At 43.3% G+C, this 18,017-nt stretch overlaps 1 protein-coding gene across 3 annotated transcripts in view; it reads left to right on the top strand.

Moving 5' to 3' along the window:
* MAP1B (microtubule associated protein 1B) overlaps positions 1-16,129 on the top strand; it is a 103,412-nt gene extending 87,283 nt beyond the window's left edge. For 2 of the 3 annotated variants that reach the window (XM_023207947.3, XM_023207948.3), the window contains 3 exons: positions 432-6,924; positions 10,128-10,366; positions 11,684-16,129. In XM_023207947.3, coding sequence (XP_023063715.1) covers positions 432-6,924; positions 10,128-10,366; positions 11,684-11,839 — 6,888 coding nt within the window. In that variant the 3' untranslated portion in view covers positions 11,840-16,129. The remainder of the gene's footprint in view (positions 1-431; positions 6,925-10,127; positions 10,367-11,683) is intronic. The other variant, XM_026454623.1, reaches the window with a different exon arrangement.
* The last annotated feature ends 1,888 nt before the right edge of the window (positions 16,130-18,017 follow it).

Genomic DNA, 18,017 nt, shown 5'->3' with positions numbered 1-18,017 from the left:
TAGTTTAATGTTTTTTAAAGGGCATCTTTGCCTTTACTCTAGGGATAATATTCAAAGTGTTTCATAACCACTGCAGCACAATCCCCAATTGCTCAGGTGGTCACTGGTCTTAGAACTGGAGCAGAGATCTGGCATTCTCCTGCTGGGCAGGAATAGATGGTGGAGGGGTTTTTGGGGAGGTGCTGGGGTGAGTGGGTACTGGTTGAGGTAGAGGCCAGTAGTAGTGGGGCTCAGGACAAAGGGCTGTTCACCTTCTAGTAGGGAAGTATTTTAGCATTTAAGCAACCAGCATCGCTACATGAGTGCATGTCTGAAACTGGTCCTATGTGCATCCTGTGATCCTATAACACATAGTTATAGCTGGAGATGATGGATCAGTGATGATAATCACTTACACCTTTTCTTTCTTTCTTTCTTTTTTTAAAACCCAGATCGGGGAGTTACTAAGCACCACCCATCCTGCCAACAAAGCCAGCTTAACCCTGTTCTGTCCTGAAGAAGGGGACTGGAAAAACTCCAATCTTGACAGACACAATCTCCAAGACTTCATCAATATTAAACTCAATTCAGCTTCTATCTTGCCAGAAATGGAAGGACTTTCTGAGTTTACTGAGTATCTCTCAGAATCAGTGGAAGTCCCATCTCCCTTTGACATCCTGGAACCTCCCACATCGGGTGGATTTCTGAAGCTCTCCAAGCCCTGCTGTTATATTTTTCCAGGAGGGAGGGGAGATTCTGCCTTGTTTGCAGTGAATGGTTTCAATATGCTCATCAATGGCGGATCAGAGAGAAAATCCTGCTTCTGGAAGCTCATCCGACACTTAGACCGAGTGGACTCCATCCTGCTCACCCACATTGGGGATGACAATTTGCCTGGAATAAACAGCATGCTACAGCGGAAAATTGCAGAGCTCGAGGAAGAACAGTCCCAGGGCTCCACCACAAATAGTGACTGGATGAAAAACCTCATCTCCCCTGACTTAGGAGTTGTATTTCTCAATGTACCTGAAAATCTCAAAAATCCAGAGCCAAACATCAAGATGAAGAGAAGCATAGAAGAAGCATGCTTCACTCTCCAGTACCTAAACAAATTGTCCATGAAACCAGAACCTCTGTTTAGAAGTGTAGGCAATACTATTGATCCTGTCATTCTTTTCCAAAAAATGGGAGTGGGTAAACTTGAGATGTATGTGCTTAATCCAGTCAAGAGCAGCAAGGAAATGCAGTATTTTATGCAGCAGTGGACTGGCACCAACAAAGACAAGGCTGAACTCATTCTGCCTAATGGTCAAGAAGTAGATCTCCCGATTTCCTACTTAACTTCAGTCTCATCTTTGATTGTGTGGCATCCAGCAAACCCTGCGGAAAAAATCATCCGAGTCCTGTTTCCTGGGAACAGCACCCAATACAACATCCTGGAAGGACTGGAAAAACTCAAACATCTAGACTTTCTGAAGCAGCCACTGGCCACCCAAAAGGATCTCACTGGCCAGGTGCCCACTCCTGTGGTGAAACAAACAAAACTGAAACAGAGGGCTGATAGCCGAGAAAGTCTGAAGCCAGCCACAAAACCACTTCCTAGCAAATCCGTGCGCAAGGAGTCAAAAGAAGAAACCCCTGAGGTCACAAAAGCGAATCACGTGGAAAAGCCACCCAAAGTTGAAAGCAAAGAAAAGGTAACAGTGAAAAAAGACAAGCCAGTAAAAACAGAGACCAAACCTTCAGTGACCGAAAAGGAGGTTCCCAGCAAAGAAGAGCCATCTCCAGTGAAGGCCGAGGTGGCTGAGAAGCAAGCCACAGATGTCAAACCCAAAGCCGCCAAGGAGAAGACGGTGAAAAAGGAAACAAAGGCAAAGCCTGAAGACAAGAAAGAGGAGAAGGAAAAGCCAAAGAAAGAAGTGGCTAAAAAGGAAGACAAAACACCTATCAAGAAGGAGGAAAAACCAAAGAAGGAAGAGGTGAAAAAAGAAGTCAAAAAAGAAATCAAGAAAGAAGAGAAAAAAGAACCCAAGAAAGAGGTTAAGAAGGAAACACCGCTGAAGGAAGCCAAGAAGGAAGTTAAGAAGGAAGAGAAGAAGGAAGTGAAAAAGGAAGAAAAGGAGCCCAAAAAAGAAATTAAGAAGCTCCCTAAAGACGCAAAGAAATCATCTACTCCTCTCTCTGAAGCAAAAAAACCAGCTGCTTTAAAACCAAAAGTACCCAAGAAGGAAGAGCCTGTCAAGAAAGATTCTGTTGCCGCCGGGAAGCCAAAGGAGAAGGGGAAAATAAAAGTCGTTAAGAAGGAAGGCAAGGCCACAGAGGCTGTCGCTGCAGCTGTCGGCACTGGAGCCGCCGTGGTGGCGGCAGCTGGAATAGCGGCCACTGGCCCTGCCAAAGAACTCGAAGCTGAGAGGTCCCTTATGTCATCTCCTGAGGATCTAACCAAGGACTTTGAAGAGTTAAAGGCCGAAGAGGTCGATGTAACAAAGGACATCAAGCCTCAGCTGGAGCTAATCGAAGATGAAGAGAAACTGAAGGAAACTGAGCCAGTCGAAGCCTACGTCATCCAGAAGGAGACAGAAGTCACCAAAGGTCCTGCCGAGTCCCCTGATGAGGGAATCACCACCACTGAAGGGGAAGGCGAATGTGAACAGACACCTGAGGAGCTGGAGCCCGTCGAGAAGCAGGGAGTAGACGACATTGAAAAATTTGAAGATGAAGGAGCAGGGTTTGAAGAATCCTCAGAGACTGGAGACTATGAAGAGAAGGCAGAAACTGAGGAGGCTGAGGAGCCAGAAGAGGATGGGGAGGAACACATATGTGTGAGTGCCTCTAAGCACAGCCCCACTGAGGATGAGGAAAGTGCCAAGGCGGAGGCTGATGCCTACATCAGGGAGAAGAGGGAGTCTGTGGCCAGTGGGGACGACCGAGCCGAAGAAGACATGGATGAGGCCATTGAGAAAGGAGAGGCTGAACAATCTGAGGAGGAGGCTGATGAGGAGGACAAAGCTGAAGATGCCAGAGAGGAGGAATATGAGCCAGAAAAAATGGAAGCTGAAGACTATGTGATGGCTGTGGTCGACAAGGCTGCAGAGGCTGGTGGTGCTGAGGAGCAGTATGGATTCCTCACCACACCAACCAAGCAACCAGGAGCCCAGTCTCCTGGCCGAGAACCTGCATCTTCAATTCATGATGAGACTTTACCTGGAGGCTCAGAGAGCGAGGCCACCGCTTCTGATGAGGAGAATCGAGAAGACCAGCCTGAGGAATTCACTGCCACCTCTGGCTACACTCAGTCTACAATTGAGATATCCAGTGAGCCCACCCCCATGGATGAGATGTCTACCCCTCGAGATGTGATGAGCGATGAGACCAACAATGAAGAGACGGAGTCCCCTTCTCAGGAATTCGTAAATATCACCAAATACGAGTCTTCATTGTATTCTCAGGAATACTCTAAACCTGCTGATGTTACACCACTCAACGGATTTTCTGAAGGATCAAAAACAGATGCCACTGATGGCAAGGATTACAATGCTTCAGCCTCTACCATATCACCACCCTCTTCCATGGAGGAAGACAAATTCAGCAGATCTGCTCTACGTGATGCTTACTGCTCTGAAGTGAAAGCCAGCACCACGTTGGACATCAAAGATACCATCTCAGCTGTTTCAGGTGAAAAGCTCAGCCCATCAAAGAGCCCATCCCTGAGTCCATCTCCACCATCACCCTTAGAAAAGACCCCCCTGGGTGAACGTAGTGTGAACTTCTCTCTGACGCCCAATGAGATTAAAGTCTCTGCAGAGGCAGAAGTAGCCCCGGTGTCTCCTGAGGTGACCCAAGAAGTAGTTGAAGAACATTGTGCTAGTCCTGAGGACAAGACTCTGGAAGTAGTGTCACCATCCCAGTCCATGACTGGCAGTGCTGGTCACACACCTTACTATCAATCTCCCACCGATGAGAAATCCAGTCACCTCCCTACAGAAGTCATCGAAAAACCACCAGCAGTTCCAGTGAGTTTTGAATTCAGTGATGCCAAAGATGAGAGTGAAAGAGCTTCAGTAAGCCCCATGGATGAGCCCGTGCCTGACTCAGAGTCTCCTATTGAAAAAGTTTTGTCTCCTTTACGCAGCCCGCCCCTCATTGGATCCGAGTCTGCCTATGAAAGTTTTCTAAGTGCTGATGACAAGGCTTCTGGCAGAGGTGCCGAAAGCCCCTTTGAAGAAAAGAGTGAAAAACAAGGCTCTCCAGACCAAGTAAGTCCAGTTTCTGAAATGACTTCCACTAGTCTTTACCAAGACAAACAGGAAGGGAAAAGCACAGACTTTGTACCAATAAAAGAAGACTTTGGCCAAGAAAAGAAAACTGATGATGTTGAAGCCACGAGTTCTCAACCAGCACTGGCTCTGGATGAAAGGAAATTAGGAGATGTTTCTCCCACACAAATAGATGTCAGTCAGTTTGGATCTTTTAAAGAAGACACTAAGATGTCCATTTCTGAAGGTACTGTCTCAGACAAGTCAGCTACTCCTGTTGATGAGGGTGTAGCAGAAGACACATACTCTCATATGGAGGGTGTGGCCTCAGTGTCCACAGCCTCGGTGGCTACGAGCTCATTTCCAGAGCCAACAACAGATGATGTGTCTCCTTCTCTGCATGCTGAGGTTGGCTCCCCACATTCCACAGAAGTAGATGACTCCCTTTCAGTGTCTGTTGTGCAAACACCTACCACATTCCAGGAAACAGAAATGTCTCCATCTAAAGAAGAATGCCCAAGACCGATGTCAATTTCTCCACCAGACTTCTCCCCTAAAACTGCAAAGTCCAGGACACCCGTTCAAGATCACAGATCTGAACAGTCCTCAATGTCTATTGAATTTGGCCAAGAATCTCCTGAGCACTCCCTTGCTATGGACTTCAGTCGACAGTCTCCAGATCATCCTACAGTGGGTGCAGGTGTGCTTCACATCACTGAAAATGGGCCAACTGAAGTGGACTACAGTCCTTCTGACATGCAGGACTCCAGTTTATCACATAAGATACCACCTATGGAGGAGCCGTCCTATACCCAAGATAATGATCTTTCTGAGCTCATCTCAGTATCTCAGGTAGAGGCCTCCCCATCCACCTCTTCTGCTCATACCCCTTCTCAGATCGCGTCTCCTCTCCAAGAAGATACTCTATCTGATGTTGCTCCTCCAAGAGATATGTCCTTATATGCCTCACTCACCTCCGAAAAAGTGCAAAGTCTGGAAGGAGAGAAGCTCTCTCCAAAATCTGATATCTCTCCACTCACCCCACGAGAGTCCTCTCCTTTATATTCACCTACTTTTTCAGATTCTACCTCTGCAGTCAAAGAGAAAATAGCAGCTTGCCACACTTCCTCTTCTCCACCCATAGATGCAGCATCCGCAGAGCCCTATGGCTTCCGTGCCTCAGTGTTATTTGATACCATGCAACACCATCTAGCCTTGAATAGAGATTTGGCCACACCTGGCCTGGAGAAGGACAGTGGAGGGAAGACACCTGGTGACTTTAGCTATGCCTATCAAAAGCCTGAGAAAACAACCAGGTCCCCAGATGAAGAAGATTATGACTACGAGTCTTATGAGAAGACCACCCGGACCTCAGATGTGGGCGGCTATTACTATGAGAAGATAGAGAGAACCACAAAATCCCCAAGTGACAGTGGCTACTCCTATGAGACCATTGGGAAAACCACCAAGACTCCTGAAGATGGTGACTATTCCTATGAAATTATTGAGAAGACCACACGGACCCCTGAAGAGGGTGGGTACTCATATGACATAAGTGAAAAGACCACCAGCCCCCCTGAAGTGAGTGGTTACAGCTATGAAAAGACTGAGAGGTCTAGAAGGCTTCTGGATGACATCAGCAATGGCTATGATGACTCTGAGGATGGTGGCCACACACTTGGGGACCCCAGCTACTCTTATGAGACCACTGAGAAAATTACCGGTTTCCCTGAGTCTGAAAGTTACTCCTATGAGACAGCTAAAAAGACGACGCTAACCCCCGATACTTCCACATACTGTTACGAGACTACAGAGAAAATCACTAGAACCCCTCAGGCATCCACATATTCCTACGAGACTTCAGACCTATGCTACACTGCAGAAAAGAAGTCCCCCTCAGAAGCCCGCCAGGATGTCGATTTATGCCTCGTGTCCTCCTGTGAATACAAGCACCCCAAGACAGAGCTTTCGCCCTCCTTCATTAATCCCAATCCTCTTGAGTGGTTTGCCAGCGAAGAGCCCACTGAAGAATCTGAAAAGCCCCTCACTCAATCAGGGGGAGCCCCACCGCCTCCAGGAGGAAAGCAACAGGGCCGACAGTGTGATGAAACCCCTCCCACCTCAGTCAGCGAGTCGGCCCCATCCCAGACCGACTCTGATGTTCCCCCGGAGACTGAAGAGTGCCCCTCCATCACGGCTGATGCCAACATCGACTCTGAAGACGAGTCGGAAACCATCCCCACAGATAAAACTGTCACGTACAAACACATGGACCCACCTCCAGCTCCTGTGCAAGACCGCAGCCCTTCGCCACGCCATCCTGATGTGTCCATGGTGGACCCAGAGGCCTTGGCCATTGAGCAGAACCTGGGCAAAGCTCTAAAGAAAGATCTGAAAGAGAAGACCAAAACCAAAAAGCCAGGTACAAAAACCAAGTCATCTTCACCTGTCAAAAAGAGTGACGGGAAGTCTAAGCCCTTGGCAGCTTCACCAAAACCAGGGGGCTTGAAAGAATCCTCGGATAAGGTGTCCAGGGTGGCTTCTCCTAAGAAGAAAGAATCTGTGGAAAAGGCAGCAAAACCCACCACCACTCCTGAGGTCAAAACTGCGCGTGGGGAAGAGAAGGACAAGGACACCAAGAATGCTGCCAATGCCTCTGCATCCAAGTCAGCCAAGACTGCCACTGCAGGTAGGTTGAGAAGGCCGGGCATTGGATATATGCCACAACCATTCTACTTAATTTACAACCTTTATATTTCCCTGTTTGGCTTTGTACTGGGAAGATGAGGGAGCACAATTGATGCTTTACCTTCCCTGTATTCTTCTCCTCTGCCCAAAGGTATATATCTCAGTCCAGTGTGGCCTTAAGGCTTGGAAATAGCTCAGTGTATGGTTCAAAGCAGCCGTGATTCATCACATGGAATTCCTGATTTTGTGCCATTTTGGAACACAGCAACTACAGCCCTGTTCTAAATCTTCAGAACCAAGGATGTATCTTTCAAATGCTTCTGGAAGACTGGTTTCAGCCATGCTGGCCCCAGAATCCAGCAGGGTAACACAGGCCAGGAGCTCCTAAAGGCCTAAGGAGAACCAGAGGTTTCACACCAAGACTGGATCGACCAGTCTAGACCAAAGATTTAGAGTCCTTTTTTTAAAAAATTAAATTTTAAAATTAAAAATTATTACATTTTTATTTAAAACATCACCAGGTTGGAGATAAATCCTCATTAAAGGCAGTGTTCCATTTTCATGTCAGCCAAAAAGTACTATAATTTCAGGTGACCAGTGAGTATCCAGTGAAAATTGAGAGAAAAACATTGATGGCTCTTTTCTTACCCTTCTCTTACCCATGGCCTCATTAGTAGAGACTCAATGCTATTTCAGATTAAAATTCCACTTGGAAGCTGGGTGCATGGCCTCATGCCTGTAATTTCAGCACTTTGGGAGGCTGAGGGGGGAGGTTAGCTTCAGCCCAGGAGGTTGAGACCAGCCTATGCAACATAGCAAGACCCTATCTCCACAAAAAAATGTTTTTAATTAATTGGGTGTGGTGGCATATCCTTGTAGTCTTAGCTACTTCGGAGGCTGAGGCAGGAGGATCACTTCAGCACAAGAGGTCAAGGCTGCAGTGAGCCAGAATTGTATGTATCACTGCACTCCAAGCCTGGGTGACAGAGCAAGACCCTGTCTCTCAAAAATAAATGAGCAAATGAAATTCCACTTGGCAAGAGCAGATATCCCTGATTTTTGATCATTCATGTTTTGGTCATGATTCCCAGATGTATCATGTTCTCAGTAATGACCTGGGCTTTTGATGGAACTGGTCTCTGCAGTACTGCTTCATTTTGTTGCTTCACATCAATCACAAGGATTGGCATTCATACATTTTATTTGCTTTAGGTAATTATTCAGAGACTTTAGATCACAATTCGCAAAGTAATATAAATGGACCCAAACATGTAAGGCACAACATAATTTAAGTAACATTGCCCTGATTTATTAGGGAAAATCTGATAGAGTAATCTTTGCAGCTCTCCAATTAAGTACACTTTAGGATTTAGATTTGTTAAAACTACAAGTTTTTACTTGAAACAATATGGAGTATCAATTTTAAGACTCAGTTCTCAGCACATTTGGCCTTTTTACATGCACATAGAAAATAATCGGAATTTTTTTCGTGTTTAAAATGAATGAAAAACCACCAGATAATTAACCCTTTCATCTGAAAGAGTTGACAACTGACCTGCACTTAGGGAGAAAACATGAAATCCATTTAAACGGATAAAACCAACTGAAATTTACTCCCAAGTTTGCCAGAACATATACATCCTAGCCCACACAATTGACTTCTTAAAAAAAACTTTTTGGACATTTAAAGAGGTAATTTAAAATAAGTGAAAATGAGTTAATTTTCATTTATTTTGGAGATGCTTTTAGATGTCTACAAAGGCAAAGTTGCAGTACTAATTGACTTTTAAAGCAAACCTGGGCCAACTTTCAGCGGTTCTGTTGGTTTGTGCTTCTGTGAGCAATATTCATTTGATGTTGATGGTAGTGATTTAAAGTAGAGGGGGAAATTGCAGACATGTTTAATTACTGGAAGGACTGTAACTCACAAACTTCTACTACAAGTCAGAATTCTTTAGGAGGCCCCCACTGGGTATTTTGAGGGCTTTCAGCTCAGATTCATTAAAATAACCTATTGATCTATTCATAGAATGAATTCGCTTATCCAATTATTACTTTGGCTGATTCTCACCACTCCCTCACCCCTCTAAAAGTAAAACTGGACAGTTGATAGAATTAGCTGGTGGTTTTGAATCTGGGATGATAGTCTTTAAATATCCTATGGAGAAAGAGGATTAAGCACATAAAATCTAGCTGGTATTTTAATTGGCTTTACAGCAATGAAACCAGCTGCATGTTAGAATCACCTGGGGTGCTTTTAAAAGACAGTAGTGCCAGACCCCAACCCAAACCTACTTAAGTCAGACTCTAGAGAATGAGGCCTGGGTGTCAGTATTAAGCGTCCGAGGTGATTCTAATTATGTAGTCAGGCTAAAGAACCACTGCCTCAAAATACTAGTTCTATTAACATTTCAAAAGCTTTAAACTTCCTAACTGGAACAAGTTAGTTTTCCCAGGCCTTTGTGATTTGACTGGGGGTTTTGGTTGCAGTCTGATATGTCCTGATTAGTTAGAGAAAGCCTGGTCTTTCTGAACCGTCCTTTGCCCAAGTTCGGCATCCAGCCTTGTCTAGGGAAAGAAGTATCAGTTTTCAGAATACTGTGCTAAGGAGAGAATATGGTGTTTCATCAGTTTGTGAGTGAGACTGAGGTGCTGAGGGCCTTGGAAATCATATGGGGTTAAGATCAAAACTATTTACTAAGTAGAACGTTAGGGTATAATATCCAGCTGTGGACAAAATTGCAATCATGAGACGCTAAAGTGGATTACTAAGATAACTTAGCTATGTTTTGCCAAATACAGATGTTTTCTTTTGACTTTTAAAATCTACTTCTTAGATCACTTATCAAACAAAGAAGCACATTAGCAACTTCTTTAGGAGGGGTATTATATCTAGTGCCATCTTGGGAAAGGCCTTCAAACTCTTCTTGCTTCCTAATGTTGGCTGTCCACAAAGGGAAACCATCCCATTCTTCACTTCTCCTATTGAGATGGTAAACAACCATGTTATGTTTTGTCACATTGCTAGCGCAAATGCCCTTGACAGATTCCCAGGGAGATGGAAATGCTGTCACCACTTTGCATGTCCCAGAGGACCTGCTTGTGATTGAGTAGGGAAGGTGTGATTGAATAGGGAACATGTGCCGGATGTATGGTCTCTTCACCTTGCTATGACCTTGCTTTGTCTTTGTCTATTTACCCAAGGACCAGGAACTACCAAGGCAACCAAGTCCTCCACTGTGCCCCCAGGCCTCCCTGTGTATTTGGACCTGTGCTACATTCCTAACCACAGCAATAGTAAGAATGTTGATGTGGAATTTTTCAAGAGAGTGCGGTCTTCCTACTACGTGGTGAGTGGGAATGACCCTGCTGCTGAGGAGCCCAGCCGGGCTGTCCTGGACGCTTTGTTGGAAGGAAAGGCTCAGTGGGGCGGCAACATGCAGGTGAGAACTCCTCAACAGTGTCTGCACTGCAGATTGAGCTGTGTCCAGAGGCAATGGGAAGGAACCATGTTTAAAGAGGCACCTCATGTGACTGGCTGTGGATTCACATGAGGAGCCTCCTGTGTCTGTCACATATGAAATATCCTGAGAACAAAGTCAGTTTAACACACAGTAGGTAGTCCAAGAAATAATATTCTTGGCACCACCAGCAACCACAGCCTTGGAGGAAAGCCACCTTAACTAAAGCAGAAACCATTTTTCTGCAAAATGGGCCCAAGATTAATTGCCCTTCCTCCAGTATGCCAAGAGTCTTGTGTGTGTGAATCAAAGCGGTCATATTTCCATATGAGAGTTGCTGAGGAATTGCCTTTCTTCCTGTGTTTTATGAGTAGACTGCAGCTAGGAATAGGGCCATTTAGAAAAACAGCTGTCTATGTGAAATTCCACAGTAGGAGCACTGCTGAATATAGTCTCTCACAGGACACTCCCAACTCCCAAACATCATGCCTGACCACAAACCATCCCTTATTTATGTAATGACAGGGTCTCTCTATGTTGCCCAGGCTGGTCTCGAACTCCTGGCCTTAAATGATTCTTAGAACGAGCCATTATTCATTCAGCTGTGATCTTTGCTTATCAAGTTTTATTTGTGGTTCTGTACAAAATTACATAGTAAATTGTGCTTGTATCATATTATATAGAATTACTTGTTATTTAATCATATGAAATCTAATGAGAGGCACCCAGTGGCTTCCTACTGAATACTAGATGGAATTTATACTATTCAGGACATTACCTACCCACCCCATACCTCCATCCCCAACCACAGACATAAAGTAAAGGTGCAGATCTTTGTTCTCAGGACAAAATGTTAGTTACGCACAATGAGTGGGCTTTTGAGGGCTTTGAAGTGCACGATAAAACTCCTTGGATTAAATATGCAATATCTTTTATGCAAAACTTACCAGTTGTGTTAAAGGAAATACAAGAAATTGTACCCTAACAGAAGCACTTTCTTAACAGTAAAGAACTGAGAAACTGACAGTGAATGTAGATGAACGAATTGACAAGTGATTAGTTGCTTTTGGTTCCAGCCTTCAATTTCCCTTAGAAACAATAGCTTTTCTTTGCAGCTTTATTCTGGTTCCTGGAAAATATACATTGAAAAATCCTTTGCATTTCTTGAGGAAAATAGTTTTTCTCTCATTTCCCTTCTTCTTCCAGTGGTCTAACTAATACCTAGCTGTTCATTTTCTTTTTTTCGTATGGTTTCTGTTTCTGCCCTTAAATAGCTATTTCTTTTGTCTCTCCCTGCAGGTGACACTGATCCCAACTCATGACTCAGAAGTGATGAGGGAATGGTACCAGGAGACCCACGAGAAACAGCAAGACCTCAACATCATGGTTTTAGCAAGCAGCAGCACAGTGGTTATGCAAGATGAATCCTTCCCTGCATGCAAGATTGAACTGTAAAAACCAAGGCCAGCCACACCACAGGATCTGAACTTTGTTTCCAGAAATTCTTCAATTTGAAATCACCTTTTCTAAAAAGTCAATTCATCTAGTTAAGTCGCTGAACAATTACCTGCCAAATGCTATACTGTGTCATGGTGATGCAAGTCACTAAATTTCTCAGTTTTTGCTGATTGCTAAGGGAAGTAACAGTATTCCCACAATAGGGTTCAAGTTCCTGCAAAATTACCTACCCCAGTTCATCTCTGCTGACCATTTGGAAACCATGCACTAGCCAACCCAACTGACTTCTGCTAGGTAGAGGCATTTGTCTTAGGGAGAGAGAGAGCGCAGGAGAGAGTGAGAGAGAGTGAGAGCACAAAGAGAACGCAGGAGAGAGACAGAGAAAGGATGAGAAAGAAAAGGAATGCAAGAGAAGGAGATGTTATGACAGAGAGTTCTGGTGAGATACCCAGAGAGAAAAAGAGAGAGCAGGGTGGGGTAAGGAGGAGAAAATAACCAACAATTAGGTCTGTATTTTCTCAGGCAGTAGGCATTCTTTAGTCTACATAGGCAAAGTTTTCCATTTTTGTCAGTCTGAGTCATCAAAAAGAGTCTTAATTTTCTAAAACAAGTTGGCTAGAAGAAAAGTAAAAAGAACAAAACTTGTTATGAGGGCATGTGATATTTTCACATCTTAATTAAGCTCCTTCAGTTTGAAGGCTGCACACTGACATGACGTAGTGAGTGTAGACTGGCCATGCAAGTGGTTTGGGCCCCATTCAGAACTCTCAGACTCTAAACACACAAGTAGATTGACCTAAGGCATGCTCCCAGCATTTGTCCACCCACTTAGTCCACTCTGAGTCGATTAACCTGCATGCAGCAACACCCAAGTCCACCCCAATTAACTGAAGCAAATACCAAAGCAGTTGGGAGTACACATGGTAGACAATTTGCCTTAGGAAGTGACTTGAATGTACAAAGATACTTGATGCACTTATTTTTTAATGTGAGACAGCAAGTTTATAAAACATCCCTATAGGATTATAGATACTTAAAGGAGCATGTGGGTGAGCGCGTGTGGGGGTACTAGAAGCTGGTCTGATTGGTCCAACAGTTTGATGCTGAGTCATGTGTGTTGAATCCCACTTCAGTGCACCCGTGGCCTCTCAGTCAAACAAGTTGTGCCTTTCACAGCTTCTTTACTACTGCAAGTTCAAGACTGAAATGGCTTCTATGATCAGAACTGGGAAAACAGTGAATCTTACGGTGGAAGAGGTTCTCAGCAAGTGTACAGTATTTACCTTTGTCTTACATTGGCTTTTTAAATTTTCCATTAATTTCAACATAATTATGGGAACAAGTGTACAGAAGAATTTTTTTTTTAAGATATGTGAGAACTTTTCATAGATGAACTTTTTAACAAATGTTTTCATTTACAGGAAATTGCAAAGAAAATTCTCAAGTGATAGTCTTTTTTTTAAGTGTTTCGTAAGACAAAAATTGAATAATGTTTTTTGAAGTTCTGGCAAGATTGAAGTCTGATATTGCAGTAATGATATTTATTAAAAACCCATAACTACCAGGAATAATGATACCCCCCACCCCTTGATTCCCATAACATAAAAGTGCTACTTGAGAGTGGGGGAGAATGGCATGGTAGGCTACTTTTCAGGGCCTTGACAAGTACATCACCCAGTGGTATCCTACATACTTCTTTCAAGATCTTCAACCATGAGGTAAAAGAGCCAAGTTCAAAGAACCCTAGCACAAATTTGCTTTGGGATTTTGTTTTCTGGGAAAAAAAAAAAAAAAACAAAAACAAAAACAAAAGAAATAGTACATTGAAAACAAATGAATTCTCAACTCCTACGGTTCATGTAGAGTTTAGAGAAAATTTCCATCATTGTCATCATTGAACTGTGAACCTGGGAAGCCAGATCATGATTAAAACTGACATCAAGTTTCAAGTTGCAGATCAATGCACCCAGTGTTCAGATGCGGCAAACTTCTCCGTGACAATTGTGTTGTGCTCTGTCACATTACATTTCCTGCAGACTCTAAGATCTACGGAGTAGAGAACAATGACCTCATTTTATTTTCTATGTTAGTTATTTATTTCAAAATTAACATTTTAGTTTATTTTTGTCTGATAAGTGTATGTTTTGCACTGCTAACTACAATGAGGGTTTAAAAAAATGCTTCTTCAGGGTCCTTTCACTGAGGACCTATGCAGTCTACTTAATGCTGTGAATTACGTTTTTCAAATGTTTAATTTTTTAAAGAAAATTAATATTCTATTTTTGTTAGGCTTCTCTAGAAATGCAGCTTTTATTTATTACCCCATTTCTTTCAAGTCCTTGAAAAATAACATATTAAGGGTACAAGAAATTAACTCATGATGGAAAAGTCATTGTGACGCAAATGAATTTCATTGAGTATAAACTCATCTACTTCAAACTTATTTTATAAGACAACCTAAGATACTCGAGTTAATTATTTAATGGTTAGCTCTTAAGTTGAATTGGTCTACATAATGTGTGGGAAGAAAACCAGATTTTTAGCCTTCTTGCCAAATCCAGACCTCTGGTTGATTTTTCTTTGACAGAAGATGAAGTTATTTTCCAATTTCCCAAATTAAGTGTATTTAACATGTACATTATTTTGCTTTAAAAACTATAAACATTGTAGGAGAATTATAGCCAGTCTTCAGTTATAACCACTCCACCCCCCTCACTTTCTCTCTCTCTCTTTTTTTTTTTTTTTTTTTTTGCTATGGGATTTAATGGGAAAAATATATAAAAACTGTCCTAGTCAGCTGGCTCTTTTTCCTATGAAATCTATCAATACCTTTCTCCATCCATTGTTCTCAATAATGACCACAGAGCCTGAGTATACCAAGAAAACCAATATTCGCATTACAGGTTGCTCCTGTCCTTCCAGACACCTTTCCTGCCTGTGTGACTAACCTAATTTTGCTAGTTCCATAAATACACGATTAGTTTAGTAACAGCCATCACAATGTACCATGTACATTCTAAGTGAGAGCTAAAGATTGACACAGACTTCTAGGAGCTTTGTTCATACTGATTACTTAATCCAATTGTATAGATTGAATATTTGAGTGGAAGGAATTTACACTCTGTTTAAACGATGGGATTGTATCGAGATAGCACTCATGATCATGACCTTTTTGGTAGTATTCTTAAACAAAATTCTACAGAGACTAAATGTTAGAGATGATCCTCCATTTTCAATTTTAACCAATTCTGTCCCCTTTCTCAAAACCCTGAGCCCTGTGCATGCTTTCTCAGTCTTGTGGTGGGACTGGATACAATGACTAACTTCCCCTCCTCCCCCTTTTAAACACCATTTTCCATGGAGTTCAAAAAAATTTTTTTTCCTTAACGTTACATATCATAGTGAATGGTTTCCCCAGTGTATATGAATGTTTTAAGTGTCTCCAATAGCTTATGCAGTCTAGGAGCTTTCCAATACTCATTTAATTAAGATTTAATCATTTGCTAATGGAAATTTTACCACCTTTCATTTTCCCTCTATTACCAAATCTCAGCTCTTAGGAGCTGCTCTACAATTCTGAATTTGCTTTTCTTGCCTCTCTTTAGTCACCTGTCACAGGAGGTTCCTGCTCAGTAATGATATTGTGAGTTAGGATAATAACTTTTTTTTTTTGTGCTTCAGATTTAGAAGAAAAGATCCTGTTTCCATTTGAAAGGAACTGTAAGCTTTTATCTTTTAACCAACTGAACAATACACCAAAAGCAGCCTAGGGATGAGCATTTCTTTGAAAGCAATTAGGTTATTCACCTGGTATTAAAACTATTTACTGTTAAAAAATCTGTGACTTCATGAAGTTGATTTTTAAAGGCAGCATCAAAAACTGAAAAGGAAGGGAAAAAATAAGCAGCTTCTCTGCATTTGTTTAGAGCTCCCCAAAACGGGAGCCATGGAGAAGTGGCATCAAGACCGGGCTGCCCTTTCAAGAACACCCCGTGGCAGTTCAGAGACACGCTTTTCCTACACTGCATGCAGCCCCTCTTTCCAGCACTGGAAAGAAGTGGTCTTGAGCCCGGCTGAGAAGCACTTCACACTCCTCTCTCTTGTTCTGAATGGTGTTTGTGTCAGTCTGCAGCTGTGTATGGTATTATGTCTTATAATCCTGCATCACTTCTATCCTATCCAGTCATATCTAATGTAGAAAATTAGTTTCCAGTGAAAGTAATATGTAGTGCTTTTATGATATTTGTGTGCAATATCCCCTCTTCCATTGAGGATATTTGATGTAAAGGAAAAAAAAAAAACTCAGTTCCACAATAAAATACAAAAGTGGCAAAAGTTCATGTGTGTGCTGTGCTGTCTTTTGCTTTGTGTTCCTGAGTTGGGCTTTGCCACTCACGCAGAATGCTGAGCAGTCAGGGCATGACGGCAGGGACTGACTACATGCTTTTCAAGATGGGCTCCCTGGCATTTGGCAAACTCCTGAAAGGGTCTTGCTAATACTTGCAACTGCTACCTCGTTAACTTTTTATAGCCAAACCCGGGGCCGGGCACGGTGGCTCAAGCCTGTAATCCCAGCACTTTGGGAGGCCGAGACGGGCGGATCACGAGGTCAGGAGATCGAGACCATCCTGGCTAACACGGTGAAACCCCGTCTCTACTAAAAAATACAAAAAACTAGCCGGGCGACGTGGTGGGCGCCTATAGTCCCAGCTACTCGGGAGGCTGAGGCAGGAGAATGGCGTGAACCTGGGAGGCAGAGGTTGCAGTGAGCTGAGATCCGGCCACTGCACTCCAGCCTGGGTGACAGCGAGACTCCGTCTCAAAAAAAAAAAAAAAAAAAAAAGATAGCCAAACCCTAGAGGATGTGAGCATCTAAGGACAGAAACTGGGAGGTGAAGGGAAGGAACAATTAAAATTATTGCTTAAAAAGAAAAGAAAAGGAAAAGGATAGCTGGGTGCAGTGGTACATGCCTGTGATCCCAGTACTTTGGGAGACCAACGCGGGAGAATCATTTGAGCCCAGAAGTTCAAGGCTGTAGTGAACCATTATTGTGCCACTGCACTCCAGCCTGGGCAAGAGAGAGACTCTGTCGCTGAAAAAAAGAAAAAGAAAAAACCAGATCAGACCAGAACCTATCATAGAAAAAACAGATCAGACCAGAACCTATCATATTCAGCAACTGTGCTCAGCACCTTATCTTTCTCTTAGTTCCTTGCTCACTGTTACAGAATATCCTCTATCTGACTAACATCATATGTTATGGTTTTGACTCATACCCAGGAACTAGAAGTTGTTGGGAGAAAGTGATTATATATGTAGCAGAGAATACCTAACAAGAGGAGGATTTCCTCCCCGTCATTCAAAAGATTATTGCACATTTACCCTGTACCTGGCAGTGGGTTGTATTACGAGATACAACCTAACTGCTGCCCTGACCGACTGGGGGAAGACAGACCAGCAGAGGCAATGATACCACATTGTGACAGGGGCTCCTAAAATTCAAGAGCGAGCTTAGGTGACCACAGGAAAAGCACCGCAAATGATGTCTCGGCTGAGCTCTGGAGTGTGTGTGTGTGTGTATGTGTGTGCGCGCGTGTGTGTGTGCATTGGTCGGACCAAAAGTAAATTCCAGGCAGAGGCAAGGGCTGACACAGCGTCTCAGCAGAGAGCAGGATCAGCATATGTTAGGGAGCGCAGACTGCTCACAATGGCAGCGTGTAGATGGGGAGGCCCTGGCCCTTCAGTTTCCCCCGATGTGGCCACAAAACCTTGCCCAGAAAGTTCCCAATAGAGACCTCCAGGACCAGGCCCTGCCTGTCTGCAGAGAGGTCCTTTAGCCTCAAAAGACCCTTGCAGCCTGTCCCGAGTCATTATGATATTCCTTTGTGTGTCATATCCACTCCTTTTGATCTTAATTTCCCCCCTCCAAACCATGGGGCTACATTGAATGGTCCCATTAGAAATCACCGCTTGCTAAGAGGGATTCTGAAATCCCTCCAGAAATTAAAGGGTTAAGCATGTGAGCACTCAGGGTGGGAAATCATCACTTACAGATTTTAATTTCATCTATCAGACTCAAATTAAATAGTAAATAAGTTGTTTTCTATTCCACCGCCAAATTGTTCAGTTCCAGGAAGCCTTACTTCTGGCCTGAAGCCAGGGTGGCAAACTATC

The sequence above is a fragment of the Piliocolobus tephrosceles genome, chromosome 4, assembly GCF_002776525.5.
Source record: "Piliocolobus tephrosceles isolate RC106 chromosome 4, ASM277652v3, whole genome shotgun sequence".
In the NCBI taxonomy this organism is placed as follows: domain Eukaryota; kingdom Metazoa; phylum Chordata; class Mammalia; order Primates; family Cercopithecidae; genus Piliocolobus; species Piliocolobus tephrosceles.
Note: the sequence above shows the minus strand (reverse complement) of the source record. Positions and strands in the feature narration are given on the sequence as shown.